At 50.0% G+C, this 23,839-nt stretch overlaps 1 protein-coding gene across 6 annotated transcripts in view; it reads right to left on the bottom strand.

Moving 5' to 3' along the window:
- HNF1B (HNF1 homeobox B) overlaps positions 1-23,839 on the bottom strand; it is a 55,045-nt gene continuing 31,206 nt past the window's right edge. For 3 of the 6 annotated variants that reach the window (XM_080826154.1, XM_080826156.1, XM_080826159.1), the window contains exons 6-10: positions 20,933-21,093; positions 15,516-15,651; positions 11,700-11,894; positions 9,265-9,383; positions 1-979 (exon numbers count right to left, since the gene is read on the bottom strand). In XM_080826154.1, coding sequence (XP_080682280.1) covers positions 959-979; positions 9,265-9,383; positions 11,700-11,894; positions 15,516-15,651; positions 20,933-21,093 — 632 coding nt within the window. In that variant the 3' untranslated portion in view covers positions 1-958. Of the gene's footprint in view, positions 980-9,264; positions 9,384-11,699; positions 11,895-13,925; positions 13,987-15,515; positions 15,652-20,932; positions 21,094-23,839 lie in introns of those variants that run through there. The other 3 variants (XM_080826155.1, XM_080826157.1, XM_080826158.1) reach the window with 2 other exon arrangements.

Below are 23,839 nucleotides of genomic sequence, written 5' to 3'. Positions count from 1 at the left end.
ATAAAATAAATGGTTTTAATGGGAGGCTTTCGGAGAGGGTGATGCTTTCCTGTGCTATCAAGCAGCCAGTTTTCCTGCCCTGCAGTGTCTCGGGGGTGGGCTGGCAGAACCCCCGGGCCCCACCGGAAGCTAGGATATTAGTCTGATGCCACGTTCAGCCCCTCCAGGATCCAGAGCTGTGTCTCCACAACAGGAGATGGGAGTCAGCTGGCGGTCAGTCCCACACAAACATCCTGGTGTCTGTCCAGGCCTGAGGGAAAGGGGCAGGAGCTTTCACTTCCCACTCGGGCTATTCCTCCCGGGCGGGGGGAGGGGGCCAATCACTTGGAAAATTCAACTCCGACCTTTACAAAGAGAACTAATAGACACAGTACTATATACAGGGCTGGGGGGGGGAAGGGAGCGGAGGGGAAATTGCACTTAATTACAGTAGGTTATAGTTTACACCCATTGGAGAAATTTACTTCTTCAAAAGAAATCTCAAGATCAGCTGGGATGGGGTGGGGGGGGTGCGGGAGGCTGCTGATATTTACAGTGTGTTTGGCTCAGTTCAATAGCACGTGTCCTCCTCATTTCAGTAACAGATTCAAGTTTTTTTTTCGCATCGGTTTGTTCGATGAAGGAGCGTGACGTAGACACGACAGCTTTCTCTCTTCCTCCTCCGTGGTTTCTCGCCTCCCACCCATGGGCCAGATGGGAGTACCTGCCGTCTTGGGAGAGGCATGGCTGGGAGAGGCATGGCGACAATACTGCATAGAAGGGGAGGGAAGTTGCACTCTGGGCTGCGCCTCCCAGCGGGCTGTCCTTGTCCGAGGTGCCAGCAGGATGGCAGGTAGGCGGGGCCTCTCTCGAAGGTGCTTGTCAGGCCACCGGCCTTTTCTGTGACAGCTGCCCGGAGGGGGATGGTGTAGAAAACAGGGTCCTTGTTGCTGTGCACAAAGTAAGTGATGGGTGGGCATCACCAGGCTTGGAGGGGGCACTGCAGAGAGAGGAAAGAGAGCTCAGCGGTGTGTATTCAGGAGGGACGCCACTCTTTTGGCTTTTCCAGGGGAGCCGAGACCCTGCTCAGCCCACTGCGGGCTGAGGATCCAGTGCCCACTCAGTGCCCCAGCGCTGGTCCTGAAGCACGCTCCCTTTAGGGAAACTCCCGAGCCAGGTTTCCCGGCCACTTCAGAAGGCAGCAGCAAACTGTTGCGGACCTTGAAATAGTCATAACTCGCTGACCTTTGTCCTCAAGTCAAGCTCCTCTTTCTGGGAGTGTGTGGTTGCAACAGCAGCTGGACGGGAGCTCTTGCCTCTCGTGGAAGTAAGGGTCCTCTTCCTAACACCTCTATGGGCAGGGGTCCCCTAGACCACTGATTCCCCCCACACTTAAACGGCCCTATGAATGCTGGGGAGCCTGTGAAAAGGTGGATTCCAATCGAGTGGGCTTGAGGTGGGCCGAAGCACCCGCATTTCTTTCTTTCTTTCTTTTTTTTTTTTTTAGCACCCGCATTTCTAATCAGCTCCCAGACTGGGCCAGAGCTGCCGATCTACTTAAGCACATGAGAAAATCGCCACTTGCTCAAACAACCCATCAGGGAAGGCATTTGGAAAGCTGCAAAGTGCTTTCTACAGGCTTGTTCCTATTAAGACAAGAACTCTGGCTGACGGCCTCTGATGCCAGACTTCCAGGTGGGCGGGAGGTGGGGCAGGAAACCCCAGAATGGATGGAGAAACCCTCCAAGAGGAGCCATGCGGCGGCCCCTTCCTGGGGAAGCCTCTCCTTCCAGGACCTTGGGCCTCATTCATTTCGGCTGTCATGGAGCATCATTCCCATCCTTTTCTCTCCAGGAAGACCCTTCTTGCTTCCCTCTGTCTCTTCCTTCCCTTTCACTTGTTTTGGCATCTAAAGGGAAAGTCTTCTCTGTCTTTTGGCTTAATGGCTCCTTCTCTAAAGACTGTTCCTTCAGGGCGCCTGGGTGGCTCAGTGGGTTGAGCCTGCATAGGGCTCTCTGCTCAGTGGGGAGCCTGCTTCCCCCTCTCTCTCTGCCTGCCTCTCCGCCTACTTGTGATCTCTCTCTCTCTCTCTCTGTCAAATAAATAAATAAATAAATAATCTTAAAAAAAAAATGACTCCTTCAACACTCAGGAGCTTACATTGCATAAATGCACACACACACACACACACACACCCCTATTATTACTACTAAAGGCCTATTTTCACATTATTATCTCATTAACCAGTGCTCCCAGCCATACTCCTGTACAAGGTTGCCATTACGCCCATTTTACAGATTAAGAAGACAAGATCCAAGAGCGAATCATCCACAGTTTCAGAACCAGGACAGTGTAGAGACAGATTCAAACTGGTTCTGGGTGCCCTTGGGCACGTGTTCTTTCTAGTATGCTCAGAGATTAAAAGTCTTCTCCTAGCTTCGTGTTCTTAGTCATGGCACTCTCTCTGTGCCTCAGTTTCCTCACTGGTGAAATGGAGGCTGTTGGGGAGTCAGGCGAGCCAATACATGGGACGTGCTCAGAATTAACACTGGGCTGCGCAAGGTGTCCCGGCCCTGAGCCCTCTGTCACTGAGCTGTGCATTCATTGGAGAGGACATGTTCTGGCCCTTTTAAATTCTTGAGGCCCTGGTCAGGGTCCTCTGATACCCTTTGCCTCCTCTTCCTCCCACCACCCACCCCCACTTTTGAGTCTCTTTACTTCCCACTATCAGCCTTTTTCCAATTTTCAGATTTCAGGTGAGGAGAGAGAAAATGGCTTGTGACCTTGCAGGTTTCAATAGAAGAGCAAACAAGAAGGGCAGATAAGGAGACGCCAGCGAGATTCTATGACCTGTCATTAGGGATGGGCTTCCCAGCTATCAAATGTTTGCTCACATAATAAAATGGTGGCAGAGCCCTAAATGTTGTCAAAGGCACTAGAGTTATTTGTCCCCTTCAGAGTCTAAACACAAACAGCTGATAAGGGGTGTACTGGGGTCCCTCAGAACCAAGGCCTGGCACAGCCAGCCCCACGGGGGCCCTGGCCAAAGGATCTCTGAGGGGACCCTCTCTCTGAAAGGGGTGGTGGTAGCTGGGGTGACAGTTAAGGACGTCCTCGCTCTATAGGGGCTGATTGTCTATGGCAAGAACTAACGTTTACTGAGGTCCTACTGTGTGCTGGGCTCTGTGCTAAGTGGGGGCTTTACATGCATCCTTGTACTGGATTCACACATCAATCCTTTGAAGGTAATTATCATTCATTCACTGAACACTTTCTGACTGCTTCCTATATAAAGAAGCTCAGCGCTTCTTTAGGCACAGGCCACGCAGCCATGAGCAAAGACCCTGTCCGTATCGTCGCAGAGTTTATATTCTAGAGTTTTGAACAAATAAGTAAATGAATATGTATGTGTGTGTATATACCTACGTATCTATATTGTACATGCATATATAAAACAAAATTCCAGGTGGAGATGAACGCTCTGTAGAAAAAATACATGAGGGGAGTCTGGGTGGCTCAGTTGTTAAGCGTCTGCCTTCAGCTCAGGTCATGATCCTGTGGTCCTGGGATCAAGCCCCGCATTGGGCTCCCTGCTTGGCAGGAAGCCTGCTTCTCCTTCTCCCACTCCCCCTGCTTGTGTTCCCTCTCTCACTGAGTGTCTCTCTGTCAAATAAATAAATAAAATCTTAAAAAAATACAAGTGATAACAGGTTAGGCTGATTTGAAGGAAAAAGGAATAATTTACACAGGGCAATCAGGAGGGGCCTCCTTGAGGTGGTGACATTTGAGCTGAATGAGATGAGGGAGCAAGCGTGCAAAGATGTGTATTATGGAGTGTTCAGGGCAGAAGAGACCACAAATCAGAAGTCCTGAAGTGGGATCACTTCAATCCTGGCTCAGTTGAAGCTGACTGGAAGAAGGAGGAGGGGAGGGAGGTGAGAAGGACAGGGTCGGCAAGGGGCTGATTACATTGCGTCTAGGAAGCCTCCATTTCAGCTTGGTTGCAATGGGAAGCTCCTGGAAAGTTTTGACAAGGCAGGGGTGACATGATTGGTCTCCCCCTTTAAGAGCTAATTCTGGCTGCTGCGTAGTGAGCAGACCATAACCACCATCGTGGGGCAGGAGTGGGAGTGGGAAGTTGGGGGCACTGGAAGGAATCAGTGAGGGAAGGGGCTGGACTGGTGGGGTGATGAGAAGCGCTCAGATGTGGGATGCATTCTGCAGGATTCCTAGCAGAACTTATCCAGGGACTGGTTGTGGGGTGTGCAGAGACAAATCAAGGGGATTCTCAGGATTCTCCCCTGAACAACTGGTACCATTTTTGGAAATGGGGAAGCCCAAGGAAGCAGCAGTTTGAGTAGGAAAAGTAGAGGCAAAATGAAGAGCTCCTATTTTAGCGAGGCTTGTCATGCCAAAGATGCGGCAGATTTGCGAATGGGCACTCAAGGCAGAGGTCTGTACTGGAGACAGAACTACTGGATCCGTCAGTGTGGACACCTGATCCAAAGCCATCGGACGGGAAATCACCCAGGAGTGAACACAGTAGAAAATGAGCACGAGGGCCCTCCAACAACTCAATGTTGGGAAGACAAGCTGCCAGCTATGGAAATGACAAGTGCCACGGTGGGGAGGACCAGGAACCGGTATCATCCCAAAATCCAAGTGACAAAAGGTGGGCGTGATCAGCTATGTCAAAGGCAGAGATGGAAAGTTACCCATTGGTTTGACAACACGGCGGTACTAGTGAGCTGGACAGGAGATGCTCCAACGCTGTGTGAGGACCGATGACTGTCAGGAATAGCCTCAAGAAATAACTGGGGCTGAGCAGGTAGAAACAGTGGGCACAGATAACTCTCTGCTCTTCTTATGAGATTAGATTCATTATGGTTGTATTAATTACAATTAATGATGGGGCACCTGGGTGGCTCAGTCAGTTAAGCGTTGGACTCTTGATTCTGGCTCAGGTCATGACCTCAGGCTCATGAGATCAAGCCCCGTGTCAGGCTCTGGCGCTAGGTATGGAGCCTACTTAAACTTCTCTCTCCCTCTCCCACTGGCCCTCCCCTGCCTTTCTCTCCCTCTCAAATAAATAAATAAATGTATGTATGTATGTAATGATTATGCTTCCAGTTTTACTGATGAGGGAACTGAGGCCTAGAGAGACTGTAGGTAACTTGCCCAGGACCTCACAAGAGAAAAGTCTGTGCTCCTCAACACAAGGAAGATGACTTCCTTTGACCTTCTGAGTATGGCCACTGGAAAATAAATGCCCTTTGCCACTTATAGTCTTCCTTCCAAAGCTTGAGAGACACTCAGGGTTGCCAGCGAGGGGAGGTCAAGTTGCCCGCCATGGGTGGGGGGTTTTGAGCCAAGCACTGAGCTAGGTATCTTACAAGACATACTGTGTTTAGTCTTTTTAATGATCCCATGACAGAGGAACCATCATTTTCGTATTACAAGCGAGGAACCTGACACTCAGAGAGGCTAGGACTTTTCCCTGAGGTCACACAGGTAGAAAGTGATAGGATCTTAGAACTGCCAAGTTGGTGCTCTGAATCATCACACAGTTCCTGCCTGACCACCAGTGGAGAAGGCTGGAACATGGGAAGCTGCCTAGGATTTACAAGAGGCTGTCTGCCTCCTTCTTATCAGCCCTCCCCCACCCCCCCCCACCGACCTACCCGTGCCAGTTGGAGGGGGGAGGGGTAGGGGTCCTCTCCTGACCTCTCTGTAAACTGGGAAGTGGAGCAGTGGGTATAGAGGCTGTGGAAACAGGACTCGGCGGGCAGCCAGCCCACACTTGTTCTAACCCGTGTCAGTGCTTGCTGCGGTCCTGTTCCAGACTGGCAGGGCCCTGTCTTAGAGGAGCTAGGGCACAGCCCCACTCAGATGGTAGCTCGCCAGTACGCAGGGTTGAGAAGGAGGGGGAGGCACACAGAGCCCCAGGAGCTGCAGGTGAGAGCGACCCAGCCTAGAGGTTCCTGAAATGTGATCCACATGGCCTCAGGGCATGTCTGTCCTGACAATGAAAACACTGCAATCAGATACAAGTTCAAATCCTGGCTTGAACCTGATGACTGCATAAACCTGGGTCATTTTTCTGAGTGCCGAAAAAGGATAGGAGAAGGTGAGCATGGTGGAATGGATTTGGAGAGAGCTCCAGATTTATCATCTGTGTGAATTTGGCTGGATCCCTCCCACCTCTGAGCCTCAGTGTTTTGCTCTGTAGGTTGGGCGTAAAAAATATCTACCTTGCAGAATGGGTCGGAGGGTTAGCTGGGAAAGGTAAGAATGATGAAGCACTAGGACTGTTGCTATGCAAATGAGAGGCACTCAAAAAATGCTAGCTCTGAATTCATTCATTCATTCATTCATTCCTCCATTTATATTTTCTGAACATCTACTATAGTCCAGGCATTTGGCTAAGCACAAAGTGCTCTGGTGCTTTGAGAGGTCCTTTCACGATTTGCTTTTTTCCTGGGAGTCTGGGAGTCCAGGGATGAGAACACATCTGTGAGTCAGCATAAAAATGGGAAGCTTGTAGACCAAGCAATGAGTCAAATTTTGAAGGAGTCGATAGAAGGCATCTCCTAAAGGATCACAGATGGAAAGCAGCAAGAGGGAAGGACTTAGCACGTGGAGTACTTGACCATGTACCAGCCATTCTTCTAGGCATGCAAATATCCTGTGAGACGGGGGAGGGGGGGGGTGTAGGGGGGTGGGGGGGTGGTAGGATTTTCCCCATGAGAGATGCAGAAATGGTCCCACAGGATGAATTAACTGCCCAAGGTCCTGTGGCAGGGCAGGGAAGGGACTGGGGTGAATGCAAGGCTGCTGGCTTTTCCCAGCATTCTGTGATGCCTCTCAAAGAGGGCTGCCCAGGATGCGTCCCTTGGCCTGGAGCATCTGTGCACCCTAATGGCCCCATTTCATGCACACAGCAGTCTACGAAAGATTTGGAGAAGCCTGGCCTTGTGGTTTTTAGCTATTGAACCCAGCCATTCCCCCAAAATATGGGACCAAGGAATCCTCCTGTCCTTACACCACGCCCAGTTCCCAGCAACGTTCTTGAAACTTGTTTTGTTAAATAATACTTTAGGACAAAGAGAGAGCAACATTGTACCACATCTCTTTCAGCATTCATTCTGACCCTTTGCCTGGGGAACAGATTTGGTACAAAATTTTCTTCACCTTGGTTCTTTCTGTCTGACTGTACCTTTACCCTTACTTCCCCATTCCTCTTCTCCTTCAGTTTGGAAGAAGAAAGTTGACTGACTGGGACACCTATGGGGGCTGAATTTCATGCTTGTTCCTGACCGTTAAGACTACAACAGCAGCAAATGCTTGGGTGTTTTTGAGATGGAGATCGCAAGGCCAGTATTGCTTAAATGGAAGGAGTCCAGGATTTAGAGTCAAAGCCCAGAGTCTGAAGGTCCAGCTCTAGAACTGACTAGCTGTGAGATCTTGGGCAGGTCACTCTGCCTCTCTGAGCCTCAGTTCATTCCTTTGTACCAAGGAAGTTGCAACAGAAAGAAAATGATGAGATCATGTTCATGAGAAGTATAAACCTACAGGGCTCCGTGAATAGTTTGATCCTACATGTGAACATCCTTCTCATCACCCCAGAGATGCTACCGCCAGACTCCTGAACCGCCCATGGACTTAGGGACAACTTCCCAGTGGTTCTGGAGGGCTGTTAGTGCAGCTTCAAGGTCGGCTGGCCACTCTGTCCAGCGGAGGGGAGAAGTCATTTGCCGGCCAGTGCCGCGTCTCAGAGAGCGTCTCGTAGAATTTTGATTAAGAGACCATTTCCTGAATTCAGAGGGCTTGTTTCAACAAGCAAGCATCAAAGTCAACTTGGGAAAGACAGGAATAATTAATCAGAGCCCTGTCTAGGGCTGACCAGGCGGCAGATGGATTGATAAACCTTTCAAAGGGGGAAGGTATTCCCAAGCAGGGCTGCTGCGCCTGGCTGGTTCCCTGATTGAGATTTGTGAGCACAGATAAATGTTTTCCCTGCTCGCTACAAAGAGTGGGAAATGGCACGGGAGTCGAAGGGCAGGGCCACGGGGGGTGTCCTTTCATCTTCCATTGGGTGAGAGAAGAGTGGCAGAGCAGGTCCCACACACCTCCTCCCTCTCCCAACTCCAGAGCCCAGCTGCCTAGGCTGTGTGTGCTCCCTAAATCCACACGATCTCATCGAATCCCTAGGACAAGTCCATGTTATGACTCTCAGTTTAAAGGTGAAGAAATGAGGGCTCAGAGAGGTCAAGGCAAACCCAGGAACAGAACCCACCTGCTCTACCATACTGTGGGACCAAGAGGAGATGTGAGCAAAGGGAAGAGTGGAGAACCCGAGCCCATGAAAGCACATGCTTGGCAGCACACGGCATTGGAGGAGGTTTGAGTCCCAGGACTCAGAAAAAAGACCGTCAACAAGACCAATCCCTGCTGAGCGCCTCTGACATGAAGTTCAAGGCTGTCACCTACTTATCTAGTAATCAATAGAGGCCAAACAGTTCCCACGCTGCACAGACCCCAGCTCTTAAAAGGTCCTATTGTATTATTCTGGAACTGTCAAGTGTGTTCAGACACCCTGTCCTGTTTCCTTACTCTCCGTGTCCCGTGGCAGGGACAAGCCGCAGGGATGAGCCCTGCCTTTGGTTGGGTTTACTGCTCCATCGGCTCTCCCTGGAGGTGGGAACCAGCCACCCAATGAAAGAGTGACGAAGCCTCTGGATTCCCCACTTTTAGTACACTGTGAAGTAAATTCTAAGTTTCTTGATAAAACATCTGGGCCCCTGGAAGGCCCGACTGTGCACTGGGGAATCTCCATGGGTTGGGAGTTTGCAGTGTTCCGGGTCCAGCATGGGTCCTGGATGGGGTAATCAGCCTTACTACTCCCTTTTTCCATTGATTAATTTGTGGAAAACCCTCAGGCATCCCTCTCGCAAAGCATGAAATGCTACAGAGGGCATGACTGTCTTGAGTAGCCCTTGGAAACACCTTTTCCACGGACCACCGATCAATCCATGGGAAATACTCAGTCTCAATACCTAAAGGCTCTGTGTAATCCAGTCTCCAGCGGATCATCAAGCTGGGGAAGCAGAAGGAGCAGAAAGTCCTGTTAGCCTGTGGTCCATCTTCTTTGCCTCTGACCTCAGGGACTCCTTTAGCAAGTAACCAGGAGCCTGGGAAGAACCAGGCTCAGGCCCCACGTGCCACCCTCTCTGCACATCACTAGCCTGGGTCGCAGCCCCCACCACACTTCCTTTGGGCATTTACCTGTTTACTGGAGGACATGTTGGTAAGCGTACTGATGCTGCTCGTATCTGTGACCACCATTGCAGACGGAAACCGGGAGGTGTGGGAATACTGGGGGGGTTCCTGCTTGTGAGTGTACACTGGAGAAACAGAGGGAAGACAAAGTCAAGACCACTTTGGTATGACCACACAGGTATGAACACAGCTACAGACCTACAGACCCCACCCCCACCCCACACCATAAGCTCCTATGTCCTGAGGCAGAGAAGAGGGGGCAGGGGCTGGTGATGTTTCAGAAGGCAGCCTGATGTGGTCAAAAGAATGGCCATGTGTTTCAATTCTGGCTCCTTATAAGTCATGTCACCTCAATTTCCTCATCTGTAAAATGGGAATGATAGCTGTTGTAGGATTAGAAAATATCACGTAGAAAGTACCTCTTTGTACCAAAGAGACAAACAGCTTTGCACAGCATCTTATTGATGGTAGTGGACGGCACTTCTGTTCTCCTGACTTTTTCAGTTAAATGTTAGATGCTTAACATCAAAAAACGGGCCTTAGGCATATGTGGTGCATCAGCGATTGTAAGTCAGAAAAAGTTCTAAGTAGCCAGCAAACATAAACGAGTTGGCCAGCACAAGCTTATCCTATCTGCCATGACTCAAGAGCCAGGTCTTGTGCAAAGCAATTACAAATTGATTAATAATTATAATTAGACATGGATATAATTCATTGTATAATTCTGAGTTGTTCCAATTTGTGCTAAAATGACATCACAGGTCATATTATGATGTCACAGAAAGATGAAGGACGACAGACAAGGGGAGACTAGATGCAAATAAAACCTTTAGGAGCAGGTAACTCATTTTTCAGTTTTTCCAGTACTTGTTTCACCAAGTCTAGAACTTTTTGACTCATGTGATTTATCCATTAGATTCATATGAATTCCAAGTCACATGACCAGCTAACAGAAGCCTGGGGCTGTTTGGCCGTGAGGGAGGGAGCAGCCTATTCTATCCACCATAGCATCTTCTACAAGGGGACGGGGTAAAGGTCACTGCCTGCCACCCCAACCTGTCCTTCCTGTGGAGGGAGGCTGACTGCTGCCTGGTCCTGGGGCCCCTCAATTGGGCCTCTGCAGTTCACAGGTCACTAGGGGCCACTCTCTTGACAGTCCCACCTGGGCCTGGCAAGGGGCAACGACAAGCAGAGGCATATTATCAGGTCCCGAACAGAAAGGGAAGTGGGGATATGTGGTCCCAGACTCTGCTACAGGTTATGGCAGATTTTTCCAGAAGCCACATAAAAAAAATGTGATTGGAATGTGAGATGGTGCTTGGAAACCAGCTCTGCAGGCCTGAGGAGGGGAGAGTGCCCTGAGGATAGAAGAAGGGTGAGCTGTGCAGCCAGGGGAGAAACAAAAACCCTCTTCCCCATTCCTGCCTCCTATTAGAAAGTCCCTTAATAAATCATCACCTGCATTTCTGTAACTCTTGTGTTTACCAGATACAGTTCATACCTAGTCTTATTTTGTCTCCATAATCACTCTACATTATTTATCTCATCTCCATAACCTCTCTACATTCCATTTTATGGATGAGAAAACTGAGGCTCAGAATGGCTAAGAAACTCTACCAACGGCTACACAGCTGGTAAGCCTCAGAGGCAGGATTTAAATCCTATGTTTGTCTGACTCCAAGATGATCACTCTGTTCCAGAGACTTCTCAGGTGTTCCTCTGGGACCCTGCCAAACTTATAGGCCAGGGGCTGTATCCTGATCTGGCCAGAGGGCTGGCTGTGGGCCTGGGGCTCAGGACAGAGGGCAGGGATACAGTGGCTGGAGTGAGTGGGAACTAACTGGTTGAAAGACAGGACATGAGAAACAGTCTGGGGGCCGGAGTCGGGGGGGGGGGCAGGTAACAGCAGAAGCACTACTATTCTTTATCCAAGATGGCGAGGAGGTGGTATTGTCCACCTATGTCCGTGGTTCTCAATTAGAGATGTCTGGGGTGTGTCAACAGGACAGCATGGGGATTCTAGAAGATTCTTCATTTTCAGAGAACACAAATTGCATGCCTACTCTTGTCATTTGGTAATGACTACCTGGAATTTTAGATAGAAAGGGCTCACGGGGAAAAGGCTCTGCAGTTGCCTAGCGAAATCATCCATGGGTGCCAACTCTGCTCTCTATCTCCAGCTCCCCTTTACACGTAGGCTCAACTGTCTTCTTCAAACCTCCCCCAGGAGTCACGGAGGTAGAGAGCAGGTCTAGGAAAGGCACAGACCCCACAAGGGTCATGCTGAGGAATTGTCTGGGTTGATAACAGGTAGGGAAAAGTGACCAAATCAATTCACTTCCAAGCAAGTACGGATCCAGATCCAGAGGTGGGCTGCATAGGGCCCTTGGTGGTGCCCGCCCCCTCCCCCAGCTCCCCCCAACTCCGCCCCATGTCCTTACTGTGGGAGTTCTGCAGCTGAGTGACAGCCGCCATGAAGGGCTGTTGGGTCATGTGGCTGCTGGGGCTCTGTTGCATGAGGGGCTGCTGGTGAGGGCTGTGCAGCTGCTGGGAGAACTGGACAGGCTGCAGGGCCGCCAGACTGCCAGCCACACTGTTGATGACAGGGACGCTCTGTGCTTGGGAGGTGTTGAGGCCTGTGGGAGCAAGAGGGAAAGATCAGAGGTGGCTTCAGGGACGCGGAGAAGCGAGTGCACCTGCATGGTCACTGACAGAGTCCTGCCATGTGCCCGGCACAGCTGGGCCTCGCGTGAGAGACTGCCTGGGAAATGGTTTTATAGATCCACTCTGCAGACAAAGAAACTGAGGCTTGGAGAGACTGACTTGCTCACTCACATTCTGCAGTGAGCTGTGGATGGAATTGGGCTTACACAGATCCGAGACCTGAGAGTCATCCTTGGCTCCCTTGAGGTTGCCAGGACCCTGGGAAGGCGGCCTCTAACTGGTCTGCTCCCTCCAGACCTGACTCTGAGAGAGGCCTACCTGGGTGCCCTGAGGGCAGCTTAGTGCAGCCACTCAAAGGCACAGGTTACTGCCCAGACTTGTCTGCCCAGCAGAGGGCAGGAGTGTTCAGGAACTCACATTTTGATTAAAAAACCAAAACCCAAACCCAAAAACCACCACCGCCACCAACAACCTGCACTGTCTTAGGAGTACGAAGCCAGAAGACCGTCATTTAGCGAACCGGTGCAAAGACCCCGGCAGAGGTCAGATGCTCCTTCTCTTGACTGTAGCAGAGAGGGGGGAAACACCAGACCTCAGCCTGTCTATGAAGTGGATGGATTTTATCTGGTGGCACAGAGCTCGTGGCATCAAAAGGTCCAGGTAGTGGGAGGAGGAAGTCGTAAGTTAAAGGCTGGCCGTTTATAGGGGCTCTTGCCATCTTTCTACTCTGAAGGTGTCAGGCCTCTGTTGTCCTGTTCTGTGTCTATATCCTCTTCAGAACCAGGGCCAGCGCTGCAGAGACGGGGTCCCTGGTCCACCCCCCCCCCCCCCCCACTCCATGTGCTCCCTGGGCAGGAATCTGGGGGAAGAGAGCCAAGCCAGGGTGGGAGTGGGGATGAGAGGATCGGAGCAAGACACTCCAACCTCTTTCCTGGGGCTGCCAATGTTCCTTTGAGCTTGCTTTCTGTGAAACGGGGGGCAGGATGGGATGAAGAAGAAAATCCAGAAAAAAGGTCTCTTTCAGGCAAGTGTGGAAGCGACACCTAGAGGGCCTTTCCTGAAATGGAGAGGGTTCCAGAAGCGGGTTTGTGGGAAGTCCTCCGTGGAGATAGCATGAAGACCTCAGCTGGTGCTTACTCAGGGCTTTAGCTGATACTGTTATCAGAAACCTGAAAGGCGAGGACCCCTAGCAGAAGTGAAGGGAGAATAAGCCTCCTCCTGGGTCTTCTGGGGACGGGGGCTGGGGCTGGGTCCTCTGATCCCATACAGACTAGTGCTATCTCCCATCCCCTAGGGGCTCAGGTCCCCGAGCCCCAGTCTCACCTGATATCCTGATATCCTGTTTCCTTCTCCTACCTTCCCCCGGGGTCTCCCAGGAGGCCCCACGGACTTGCTGTCCTCCCAGGCTTATTACTGCTGCTCTTTTGGGAAATCTCTGCCCAGAAAAGCCAACTGCCCTGTCGGGAGTGGATGACATTTGAGGGCACAGTTCTGAAACCTGCCTGTGCTTTAGAATCATCTGGGGGAGCTCTTTAAGAAATATACATTCCTTCGCCTCACCCAGGACTTAATGAGTCAGAGCCTTCAGAGGTGAGGCCCAGGAATCTTATTTTCAACACAGTCTGTGATCCTGCTGTGTGCCTCAATTCCAGGATCGAGAGACACTGATGTCATTCTAGCTCCCACGGAGTGTGACTCTTGGCCTTTTCACCTGTTTTCTGGGCACTGGTTCCTGCCTGAGAAGCATGTTGTCCGTCCAGTGGATGAATAGAGAATGGGGGGTTGGCAATGCCAACCAAGTACTTTGTTACCACTTCTGCCCGGGGCAGGACCCTCAGACTCAATGGGACAAGAGCTGACCACAGGACGACGCCTGCAAGCAAGTCTTCAGCCTGTCACTCCACTGGCTAGGACCACGAGTTTCAGCCAAGTTTTCTGGGGATTCTCGCCATTCTTCATACCCCCCCCCAACTCCAAGCACACACCTGCACATGCACCATGAACGCACTTCCAAGGCCAATGTATACTCTGCAGATTAAGGATACAGCAAGACGGCAGAGAAGTCTGGGTGGAAGAAATCAGGAGGAACAAAGCTGAAAAAATACGGAATAGCTTCTGGGAAAATTTTAGTTCAGAGAGTGCCTAAGAAAATATTAAGGATTGTGTGTCAGCTGAAGCTTGATGTGGGAGGAAAGAAGGTAAGTGGGACAGTTTGTGTATCTTTTCGGTTGTGGAAATAAAGAGGTGATAAAAAGAGCTTAGACATGGGTCTTTTAACCAAATCTTCTAGAAGGCAAGCAAGCTGGTTTTAGGTATCCTAGTTCACTCTCAAACCCTGCTATTAGTATGGTTACTACATTCCTATGAAGAGGCAGTGAGTTTAAAAATGTTTTATTTTGTCAGTCCTCTAAAAGCTTCTCTAGTCCCATTTCTCTCTGCAAAAACAAAAAACAAAAACAAAACAACTGCATTTGCTATTTCAATTCCTGAGCAGCTGAGGACATGCTCAGTAAAGCTGGGTGCCTGCTGTGGGTCTAGCCCAGTTCTACCCTCCAACAGCACATGAGCCACTCTCCGCAGAAGTGATCTGAGTTGCCACCTCCGCTAGAGCTGACTTAGAGAAAGAGGAGAGAGAGAGGAGGAAAAGGCAGGAACAAAATAAAGAGGTGCGGGTACTCAATAGAGGGAAGCCACAAGGACAAGGGGGTGAAATCAGCAAAGAGAAGGAGAGCAATGCGCCATTCTCCGGTCTCTCCCGAGACTTCTCGGGAAGACTTCCCAGGGTCAGGGTGATGACTTGGTGGGCGCTGCCATGATGGAAGTTGGAAACACACTGACTACTCATCAGCATTAGAATTCTGAGAGCGGCATGCGACCCCCCCTCGGCCTTCCCATGCCCTGATCTGGCCCATCCGTGAGGGGCTAGAGGTTCCTTGTAGAACAAGAGCCTCCTAGAGCTGGAAGGACCAGATCCATGCCCCATCTTCTGGCATGTTTCTCCTTGAAGGCTCAGAGATGCTCCTACAGTTTCCCTTGGGAGTTTTCACTGTATTTTCACCACGGGCCAAAGAGCTGTCCCATGACCTCACCAAATTCCCTGTTCAGAAGGAAGCCCATCATTGCTCCATCTTTGCCAGCACAAAGAAACATCAGCATCACTTCCTGGAACATCTACCACATCCTTACAGGTAGAAATGAACACGAGACAAAAGTACAAGCTCTAATATTACATACTCACACTTTGCAGACTTACAAGCATGTCTCTATGTACTGTTACTGGATCACCTCAGCAACCCATTTTACAGATGAGGAAACTGAGCCTCATTAAGGTTAATGATTTGCCCCAGGGTGCATGGCTGGTGAGCCGTGACCCAGATTCAGTGTGACTCAATTGTTCCTCTTTCTTTAGGCTAAACAGTCCAAATATTGTTGAGGAGAGAGATAAGGAACTAAACATAAGCAGAATCAAATCAACAAGCAGTGGGTGAGTTTGAAGGGGGCTTTTTATAAACCTTTTTAAAAAATCAGGTTGATTTACTTCCCACCCTTCTTCTCCCTGCCCCCTAGGTTTTGTGACCAAGAACGGAGCTTACTTTGTGCAATGGCCATGACTCCGGAGAGGGGGGTCATGATGAGGTTTTGAGATTGCTGGGGATTATGGTGGGACAGGCTGTGGATATTCGTCAAGGTGCTGACAGGGGGCAAACCACCTCCGGAGACGGAGATCTGCTGGAGAAAAGAAACAAGAGCAACGTGAGTGGGACTGGGACTGCAAAGACCAGTGTCCAAAACGACACGGCTCAGTAAGTCCTTGGGACAGCTAATTCACCCACTCATTCATTCATTCATTCATTCACTCACTCATTCATTCACCCACACTCTCATCATTCACTCATTCACTCACACACTCGTTCATTCACTCACTCATTCATTCACTCACTCACACACACTCATTCATTCAACAATTACGAAGCATCCACTGAGGCGCAGGCACAATTCTAGGTGCTAAAGACCAAGAAGCAAAACACACAACCTGACCCTTATGGTGCTTCTGTCTGTTGACTACTTTGAGTTACCTGCCTGCCTTAGGGATTCTTCTGCTCCCAGGTATTGTGGGACTGTCGCTTGCTCAATTTGGAAGTATCCTCTATTCTGCTCCATGACGTTTCTCTTACTGGTGCTAAAGACATGTGATTGCTGAAAGTAACGACTGAAATCTGCCCGAGTGAGAGCGGATTAGGGACTAGGCAGAAGCACAGGAAAGCTCTCACTGTTACAGACTCCGCTAAGTACCACTCATACATTAACAGACAAACCTCACTGTGGTTCTGTGAGGCAGAAACTTCATGGTAGATCTGTATCAGGTAGATATGGTATCAGGTAGATATATCACTGTTTCACAGAGGAGATAGGTAGGTTGCCTAAGATCCTATTAATAACCCAGCAAGTGGTATTTAAACCCAGGTCTGCCTGACTCTGGAAGTCAAGTTCTTATCTTTTACAGAGGACCTTTCCTTACCCCGCTCCTGCCATTACTACTAAGGGTTGGGGGAGATCAGCCATCATTGCGCTTCTCTACCTTTTCTGAATCTCCACTATCCATGAACATTTTTTTTTTTTGGTCAAGGAGCTGCTATCTTAATGACAAAGCTACTAAATGATAAGCCCTGGCCCCCAGGGGCCCCCATACTGTGGCAGCATTATATTTTAATGACAGATGAGCAAGAGAAAGCTACTAATTTTAATATGTTTACTATGCACATGGCCACTTTGCAACCTTTCACTGGGGACCAAATACTTTTATTTATTCCTAATAGTGTCTTTTCCTTATTGATTTTCCTCACTTTTCCAAGGTATGAAGGCATCACGAGCCCATGTGCTGATAGGATCTCTTCCTTGCTAGTACTAATATGTATACAGGTCTTATTGCATTGGTTAGAACTTTCTAAACAGTATTAAACAACTGTCATAAATGTGCTTGTTTTGATTCTGATGTTTTCCGAAATGCTTCCAAAGGTTCCCCACTAATTGTAAGAATTTATCAATTTTACACACACACACCTGCAGATGCACACAAGCACATAGTTTTGTTTTGTTTTGGTGACAAAGTAGTTTACTATTTATAGTTTTAATAATTTCTAAAATTATTTTTAAGAAAGGATGTCTCGGGGCACCTGGCTGGCTCAGTCGGTAGAGCATGTAACTCTTGATCTCGGGGTTGTAAGTTCGAACCCCACACTGGGTATAGAGATTACTTAAAAATAAAGTCTTAGAAAGAAAGAAAGAAAAGAGAGGGGGGAGGGAAAAAGAAGGGAGAGAGATGTCTCCTGTCATTCTGAACTACTCTAGACATTCTTGATGGTATCAGGACTACTCGGAGATACTTTAGGGACAGAATGTATACATTCATGTCTGAGTAGTCCCGTTGCCCTTCCTCTGGAGCTTGTCAAATGATAGGTCTCACACCAGCACCTGGGTAAGACACTATCTCCCGCCCTGACCTTCTGGTCAACCCCATAGCTTCCAAGGTTAATTTGAAAAAGAAAGAAAGAAAAAAACCGAATGGGTTTGTTTGTGTTTTTTTAAAATGGGCATCAAGAAGTCAGTTGGGGTTGGAGGGGGGGAGGTGTCACGTGACCAAGAAGGAATTCTGACCACATCAAACAAGAGAGAACCAGCCTGTTCACTGGGCTTGTTTTTCAAAATGTCAGAGTCATTAAAAAAAAAAAAAAAAGGAAAGAAAGAAAAGAAAAGAAATCAGTAACCTGCCTTCAGACTTCCTTTGGGTAATGTAATCCTTTGGAGAAAGTCAATGAAGTGACAGTAATCTCTGCCGTTTCAATGTTTGATTTTAATGGTGAAAGAGAAACACAGATGCCAACCATGGCTTTAGAGTTTGTCAAGTGCTTGCACTGATTGTCCTCAACAGATAATGACACAAGTAGGGAGGGCATTCTCACCACTGCCCCTACGTTACCAATTAAGAGACTGATCCTCCCAACAGTGGACAGACCAGCTCTGCATCACTTGACTAGTCATTGAGGAAGCCAGAATTCACACTCAGTTTTGCTCGAGTTCAAATCCCTTCCACTTACTATTTTTGGGTAACCTTGGTCAAGTTCCTTCCCACTCTAAAATGCAACCAGTATTTTCTACTTGCCTCCAGAACTGAAGGAAGCCAGGGGCTGCCTTCATGATTCTTACATGATAATTTGCTGTGTCTGAAGTACATGAATGCTGCCATTTGCAGTTCGCCTACACTAAGTGCTTTACTGTGTACAACCTACAAGGTTGGTGTTATTACCCCCCACATTGCAGACATGGAAACGGAGGGTGAGAGAAGTTCAGAAATGTGCTCAAGTCACGTTGGTGTTGAAAGCAGGCCATCTGCCTCTAAGGCCTGAGCTTTGATACTGGGAAAGTATCCAGTATGTGTGTTTTAATTCTTATTATTATTAAGTAAACTCCATGCCCAATGTGGGGCTCGAACTCATGACTCCAAGATCAAGAGCACATGTTCTACCGACTGAGCCAGCCAGGAGCCCCAGTATGTACTTGTTTGTTTAAGATTTTTATGTATTTATTTGAGAAAGAGAGAGCATGAGTCAGGGGAGAAGTGGAGCTTGAGGGATAAGGAGACTCTGCGTGAGCACAGAGCCCGACAGAGGGCTCGATCCCACGACCCCAAGATCATGACTTGAGCTGAAACCAAGAATTGGACACTCAACCAACTGAGCCCCTCAGGTGCCCCCCAGTAGGTGCTTTAAAAAAAACAACAACAACACAATGTTCAACACACACAAACTGCAACCCTAAATCTGGCCAGCTTTTTGCCTATGCCCTTGGGTGTGGGAGAGGGAACAGACAGTGCAAAGGAAAGCTCACGTGGATCAGCAGTATTTCCAAAACTGATCCCCAGGGGAAGATTTTGAATTCACATCCTAGTGAATGTCAGTACACAAAAGACTGCCACTCCTCACCTGGGGCTTACCCAAAGAACCACGGCGCTACAAGCCATCCTCACACCAATCCCACCATGCAGGCATGATTACCCCCCCCCCCCCCCCCCCCCGTGTTACAGAGGAGGAAGCGGAAGTTAAGCAACTTCCATCCTGTCACTGATAAACAACCGTGCCCAGGACATGGACACACGGGTTCCCTTGCCTGCGTTATTTTTAACCATATTCCACTCCTGCCTTGGTGGACCACATTCTGGGATGGACCTGTTATATATTAACAGAAAACAGATTCTTGCATTTGGGCATCCAGTAATAGTGACATAACATGTAAGCCAGGGTGCTGGAGACTAGTAAAAAGCCGGTCCCCACAAACAAGCTTCCAGGTGTTTGCTAACGTTGAGGTGTGCTCTCTTGGTCAATCATCAATCCAGTAATACGCTGCCCATTAGGGCACTGCTGAGCAGAACAGGAAGCAAAAAGCCTGTCTGCAGCAGCCCTGGCTTGGGGTGAGGCCACCTGCCTCTGAGGAAAAAGAGCTGGAGGGTCCAAAGGGAAACCCCAAGGACCTTCAAGCGAGAGGAGCGGAGACGTGGAGGGTTTCGTGGGCTATGTCTCCCATAAGCCCCCCTTCTCCAGAGCAGCTTGGGCGATCCTTACCCCTAACCTGTTTGGGTCTCCAAGTGACTCATAGAAACTTCCCTGTGCCTCTCTCGTTTGCACAGACTGCTACCAGGGGAGAGCAGGGTGTCTGCACAGACCACGACCCAGGCTAGCCCTCCCCTTGGAAACTACACGCTGTTTTTTCCTCCAGGGAGCTGGGGACTCAGTCACCTGTGACTCACCATTCCTGTGTTGCCTACACAGTGCACACACGTCAAGGTCTGAATTGGCATCTGCTCCCTGTCCCCGTCCCCCCTTCCCCCCTGCCCCCACCGCTCCAGCCCCCACCTGCCTCTGGGTCAGACACCTTGAGGGAATGTGTGCAGCTCCGCCTTGAGCGTGGAAGCCAGGAACCTGCAGCTCCTCCCCCACCGAAACACAGAGCATGACCCAAAGAATAAAGTTTTCCATTTCCTGCCCTTACCAGTGTCGTAATGCCTGTCTCTCTCACCAGCCGCGCTCCCCTGCCCTTGTGTGGCTAGAGAGTGAGAGCCTTGCCAATTCAAAGAGTCCATTCCTCACCGAGTGTGCTAAACTTACATCTGGGTGTGGGCTGTGGGTATGGCCACAGAAAGCTTCATTTAGAGAGAGGGACACGGACATCCACATCACACCACCACAGGCGTTTCTCGACTCTATGACACTGCGCAGAGTCTTAACTTGTTAGCACACTTGCTCCCCCAGCTACCATATTGTTATCACCCCCATTTTATAGCTGAGAAACAGAGACTTAGAAGAGTTCGGTGACCCGCCCAAGGCTACTCAGCTATTAAGTGTGGGAGCTGGGATTTGAACCCTGGTCCCTGAACTTCAAAGTCGGTGTTTCTCACCGGGCAAGCATCGCCTCACCCCACCATTCTGTGCTGTGCTCTTCCCTGACGTACATCAGACATCCCAGCTCAAGAAGCTTCCCTCCATCCCTACCGCCCTCTAAATCCTGACTCAGTTTCTCTCCGTGCCAGCACCAGGGGGCAGTGAAGAGAAAGAGGGGGCTTGTTTCCAAGTGAAGTCCTCTCTGAGGTGAAAAGACTGGCTTTGGAGGCCTTGGTTGGGGGGGTGGGTAAGAATGAACATTTTATCAACGCAAATGTCTTTGGCGGGCCCCAAAACAAACAGGGTCCCACCCGGCTTGCTCCTTTATGAGGCATTCAATCAATAAAATGAGAGCAGAACTCTGTCAGATTTATTGGCTAGGTTCAAACCGAACACCTCTTCCACCCGCCAAAGGCTGGGTCACCGGTCCTACCTTTCCGTTCCAACTCTGGACGGCCCCCATTTTCCCCGAAGGGGCTACAATGGCTCATTGTTTGAGGCAGGCCTTGTGAGAAGTTGTGTTTGTTTTGCCTCTTATCTTATCAGCTCCGGAGCTACAATGGCCCAGGTGTACTCACCATTTTACCATCAGGTGAGAGGAGATTGTGGCCAGGGTCCAGACTGGCGGGAGAGACTTGCTGTAAAACGGACTGGCTGGTCACCATGGCGCTGTTGCCATGGTGGCTGATTGTTGAGGCGGAAGTGACCTCACTGTTCCCCGGCTGGCTGTAGCGGACGCCTGCAAAACAAGACGGACCCCACAGCAGCCGTGAGTGCCCCCAGGGCCTTGGAACACAGACTCACTCCCCTTGTTGGCAAGGGTGGACGCCAAGAAGGCCAAGTAGCCTTCTCCTCCCCCGTCTGCCCACAAGAAACACTGGCCGTCTTTTCTAGGGTAGAGGTGGCGTGGGCTTGACTTCAAATTCCAGAATGGAAGCTCCATGAGGGCCGGGAGTTTTTGTCTGTTTTGTTTTGTTCATGGTGGTATCCCTAGTGTCTTGTCACTTGGTAACCACTCAATACACACCTGTCAGAGGAAAGAAGGAAGGAAGGAAGGGAAGGAGGGAGGGAGGGAGCGAGGGAGGGAAGGAGGGAGGAAGGAACTCAATGCATGAGAGGATTCCCCTCATTGTTGCTTTAGCATAGTTGTTTCAGGATTTAGGTGCTGAGATTGGCCTTCTCTTCCTGGTAAGAGTATTTCTTTTACTCTTTGAAATGCCTTCTAGAAATGTTTCCCCAGCATTCATGGCAATGTGGGGCCTGCAAAGTATGAGCAGACCCATTCCACAGAGAGGCACTTGCCCAGGGGCCCCTGCACGAGCCATAGCGGAAGGCATCCATCTCTGCACACCATGGTTTTGGCTGAGCCTGAGGGGCCCCCGGGGCGGGGGGACATGGGCGGAGCAGGGCAGGGATGTGGGGCTGCGGCTGGGAGTCTTGGGCTCTGTAACTCACATTCCTCTGATGGGGTCCCATCTGGCTGACTTCCAGGGCCCAGGGGAAGGCGCAGCCGCCAGGAGGTGGGGCAGGGAGCACATCCTGGCAGGACGTGGATGATTAGTCTGCAAGGGAGGGGAGAACCAAGCATGCTTATAGCCTCACTGCTCTGACCCTCCCTCTTGCTCAGGAACCAAAACAGAGATCTGCGCTCAGGAAGGCAAAAATGGTGTGCAGAGGAGGCCTACAGAAGGAAGCAGAAGGGGGGGGGGGCAAAGAACCTGGGCCCAGTTTTCAGGGTCAAAGTCTTGCTGGATGTGCCCCCACGAGACAGCCAAAGACAAAGCTGGGGGTCTCTGGGGCATCTCACCTAAGCTCAAAGCTGATGAAGACCATGTTCTTATTTTTCACTTTGGATTCAACAAAAAGGTTTGAGGGACCCTGGATCTACCTGCAAGGTAGGGAGACGGAATGCTCTCAGTGTGCCATTGCTTGGAGAGGTGGGCCAACTGTCTGGCTGCAATTCTCCATTTGCCAGCTTTCCCCATATTAACTCTGACTGTATCAAGGACACTGGTTCTGTTGGTCTGTCTCCCGCTGCCCTCCTTCCTGCTCCCCCAGGGCCCCACCCTCACGAGGAGGCTACAAAGCGCCCCCCACCGCCCCCCCCGCCAGAAGCCTCCAAATCACTAATACGAAGCTTGCCAAAAGGAGACCTGAGCCAGTTTTCCTGGCACCATCCAAAGGACGTTACCCAAGGCTGATATGACCTAGAGCCATAGGGGACTAGGAAGAAAACAAACAAATGCTAAGGCAGGCTTCCAACCTTCAAAAGCAATCTGCCTGACTCTGAGCAGCTTACTGTGCACTCCATGGGCTTCTTCTATTGGTGGTTGTCCCCATCCTTTGATGCATGGGGCTGCTGGTGGGGGTGGCAGTGGGACAGCATTGGAATTTGGTGGTTATTGGTCTAGGGCATTCCACTTTTGGGGGAACCGGAGCCATGAAGTTAAAAGGAGGAAAGGCTTCCCTGCCTCCAAACCAGCACCCCTTGCCTGGTCCTGCCCATGTTCCTCCACAGTCACCTGCAACCCCAAAGTCTCCTATTTATGACTCTCTACTCTGCCCCACTGGGTCACATTAGGTTCTTTTTCTCCACTCACATTTGCCACTGGGCTCCTGGCAGGATGTGTCCCAACAGCTCCCAGTGCTATTACGCAGAAGAAGAAAGATGTGTGCCTTGGGAGCTCAGGAGCCAGAGCAGATCCAAGGGAAAAGAGGGAGGCAGGTTTTACATCAGCAAGAGAAAGAGATTTCTGACAAGGAGGGACAGTGAAAAGACTATGGGCTCAGGAGCTAGAGAAACTCAGGCTTGATTCCCGAATTTGCTCTTTGGAGATGATCTTGGGAAAATGACTTCTGTCTGTGCCATAGCCTCGTCTCATACGATGTGGGAAACACATCCTTAACACAGTGATCTCGAGATAGGAGAAAATATCTCTAAGTCTCCTAGCCTAATGCTAAAAAGGGGTAACTATAGGTGGGGAGGGGGCTAGTATGGAGAGGGACCCCAGGGTACCTGTCCTAAGACTCTGGAATTCTAGACAACCTGGGGCAGGTTCTAAGCACCCAGTGGAATGACCTGTCCCTGGAGAAGGGCTCCCAAGGGATCCCTCCCTGCAGAAGCCCTGAGGTTTTGCTCTAGAAGCAACTTGGGAGGCAGGCCTGGCCCCTACCACTCTCATTCTTTCCTTCTGGAGGGACTGGACTTCACCCTGTTTTCTCCTGCTTTCTCTGACTCCCAGGCCAGCTATTTACCTCCCCAAGATGCTCTGCTCCGGAGAGAGCGGTGATAACGCTGGGAGTCAGGTGTGCGTTCACCTCCCAGCCTGTCCCCATCATCGATTCAGCCTCAAGTCAAACAGACTCTGGTTTTAGCCTATTTAATTTGGCCGAAGGAAGAGGGCCAGTCCTCTGATGATCAAATATGGGTCACGGAGAGGCTTCTCCCCTACTGCAGACTACATAATTATTTATTTAAAAATAAT

This window comes from Martes martes, assembly GCF_963455335.1.
Source record: "Martes martes genome assembly, chromosome: 16".
Lineage (NCBI taxonomy): Eukaryota > Metazoa > Chordata > Mammalia > Carnivora > Mustelidae > Martes > Martes martes.
This window is presented reverse-complemented; position numbering and strand designations above follow the sequence as displayed.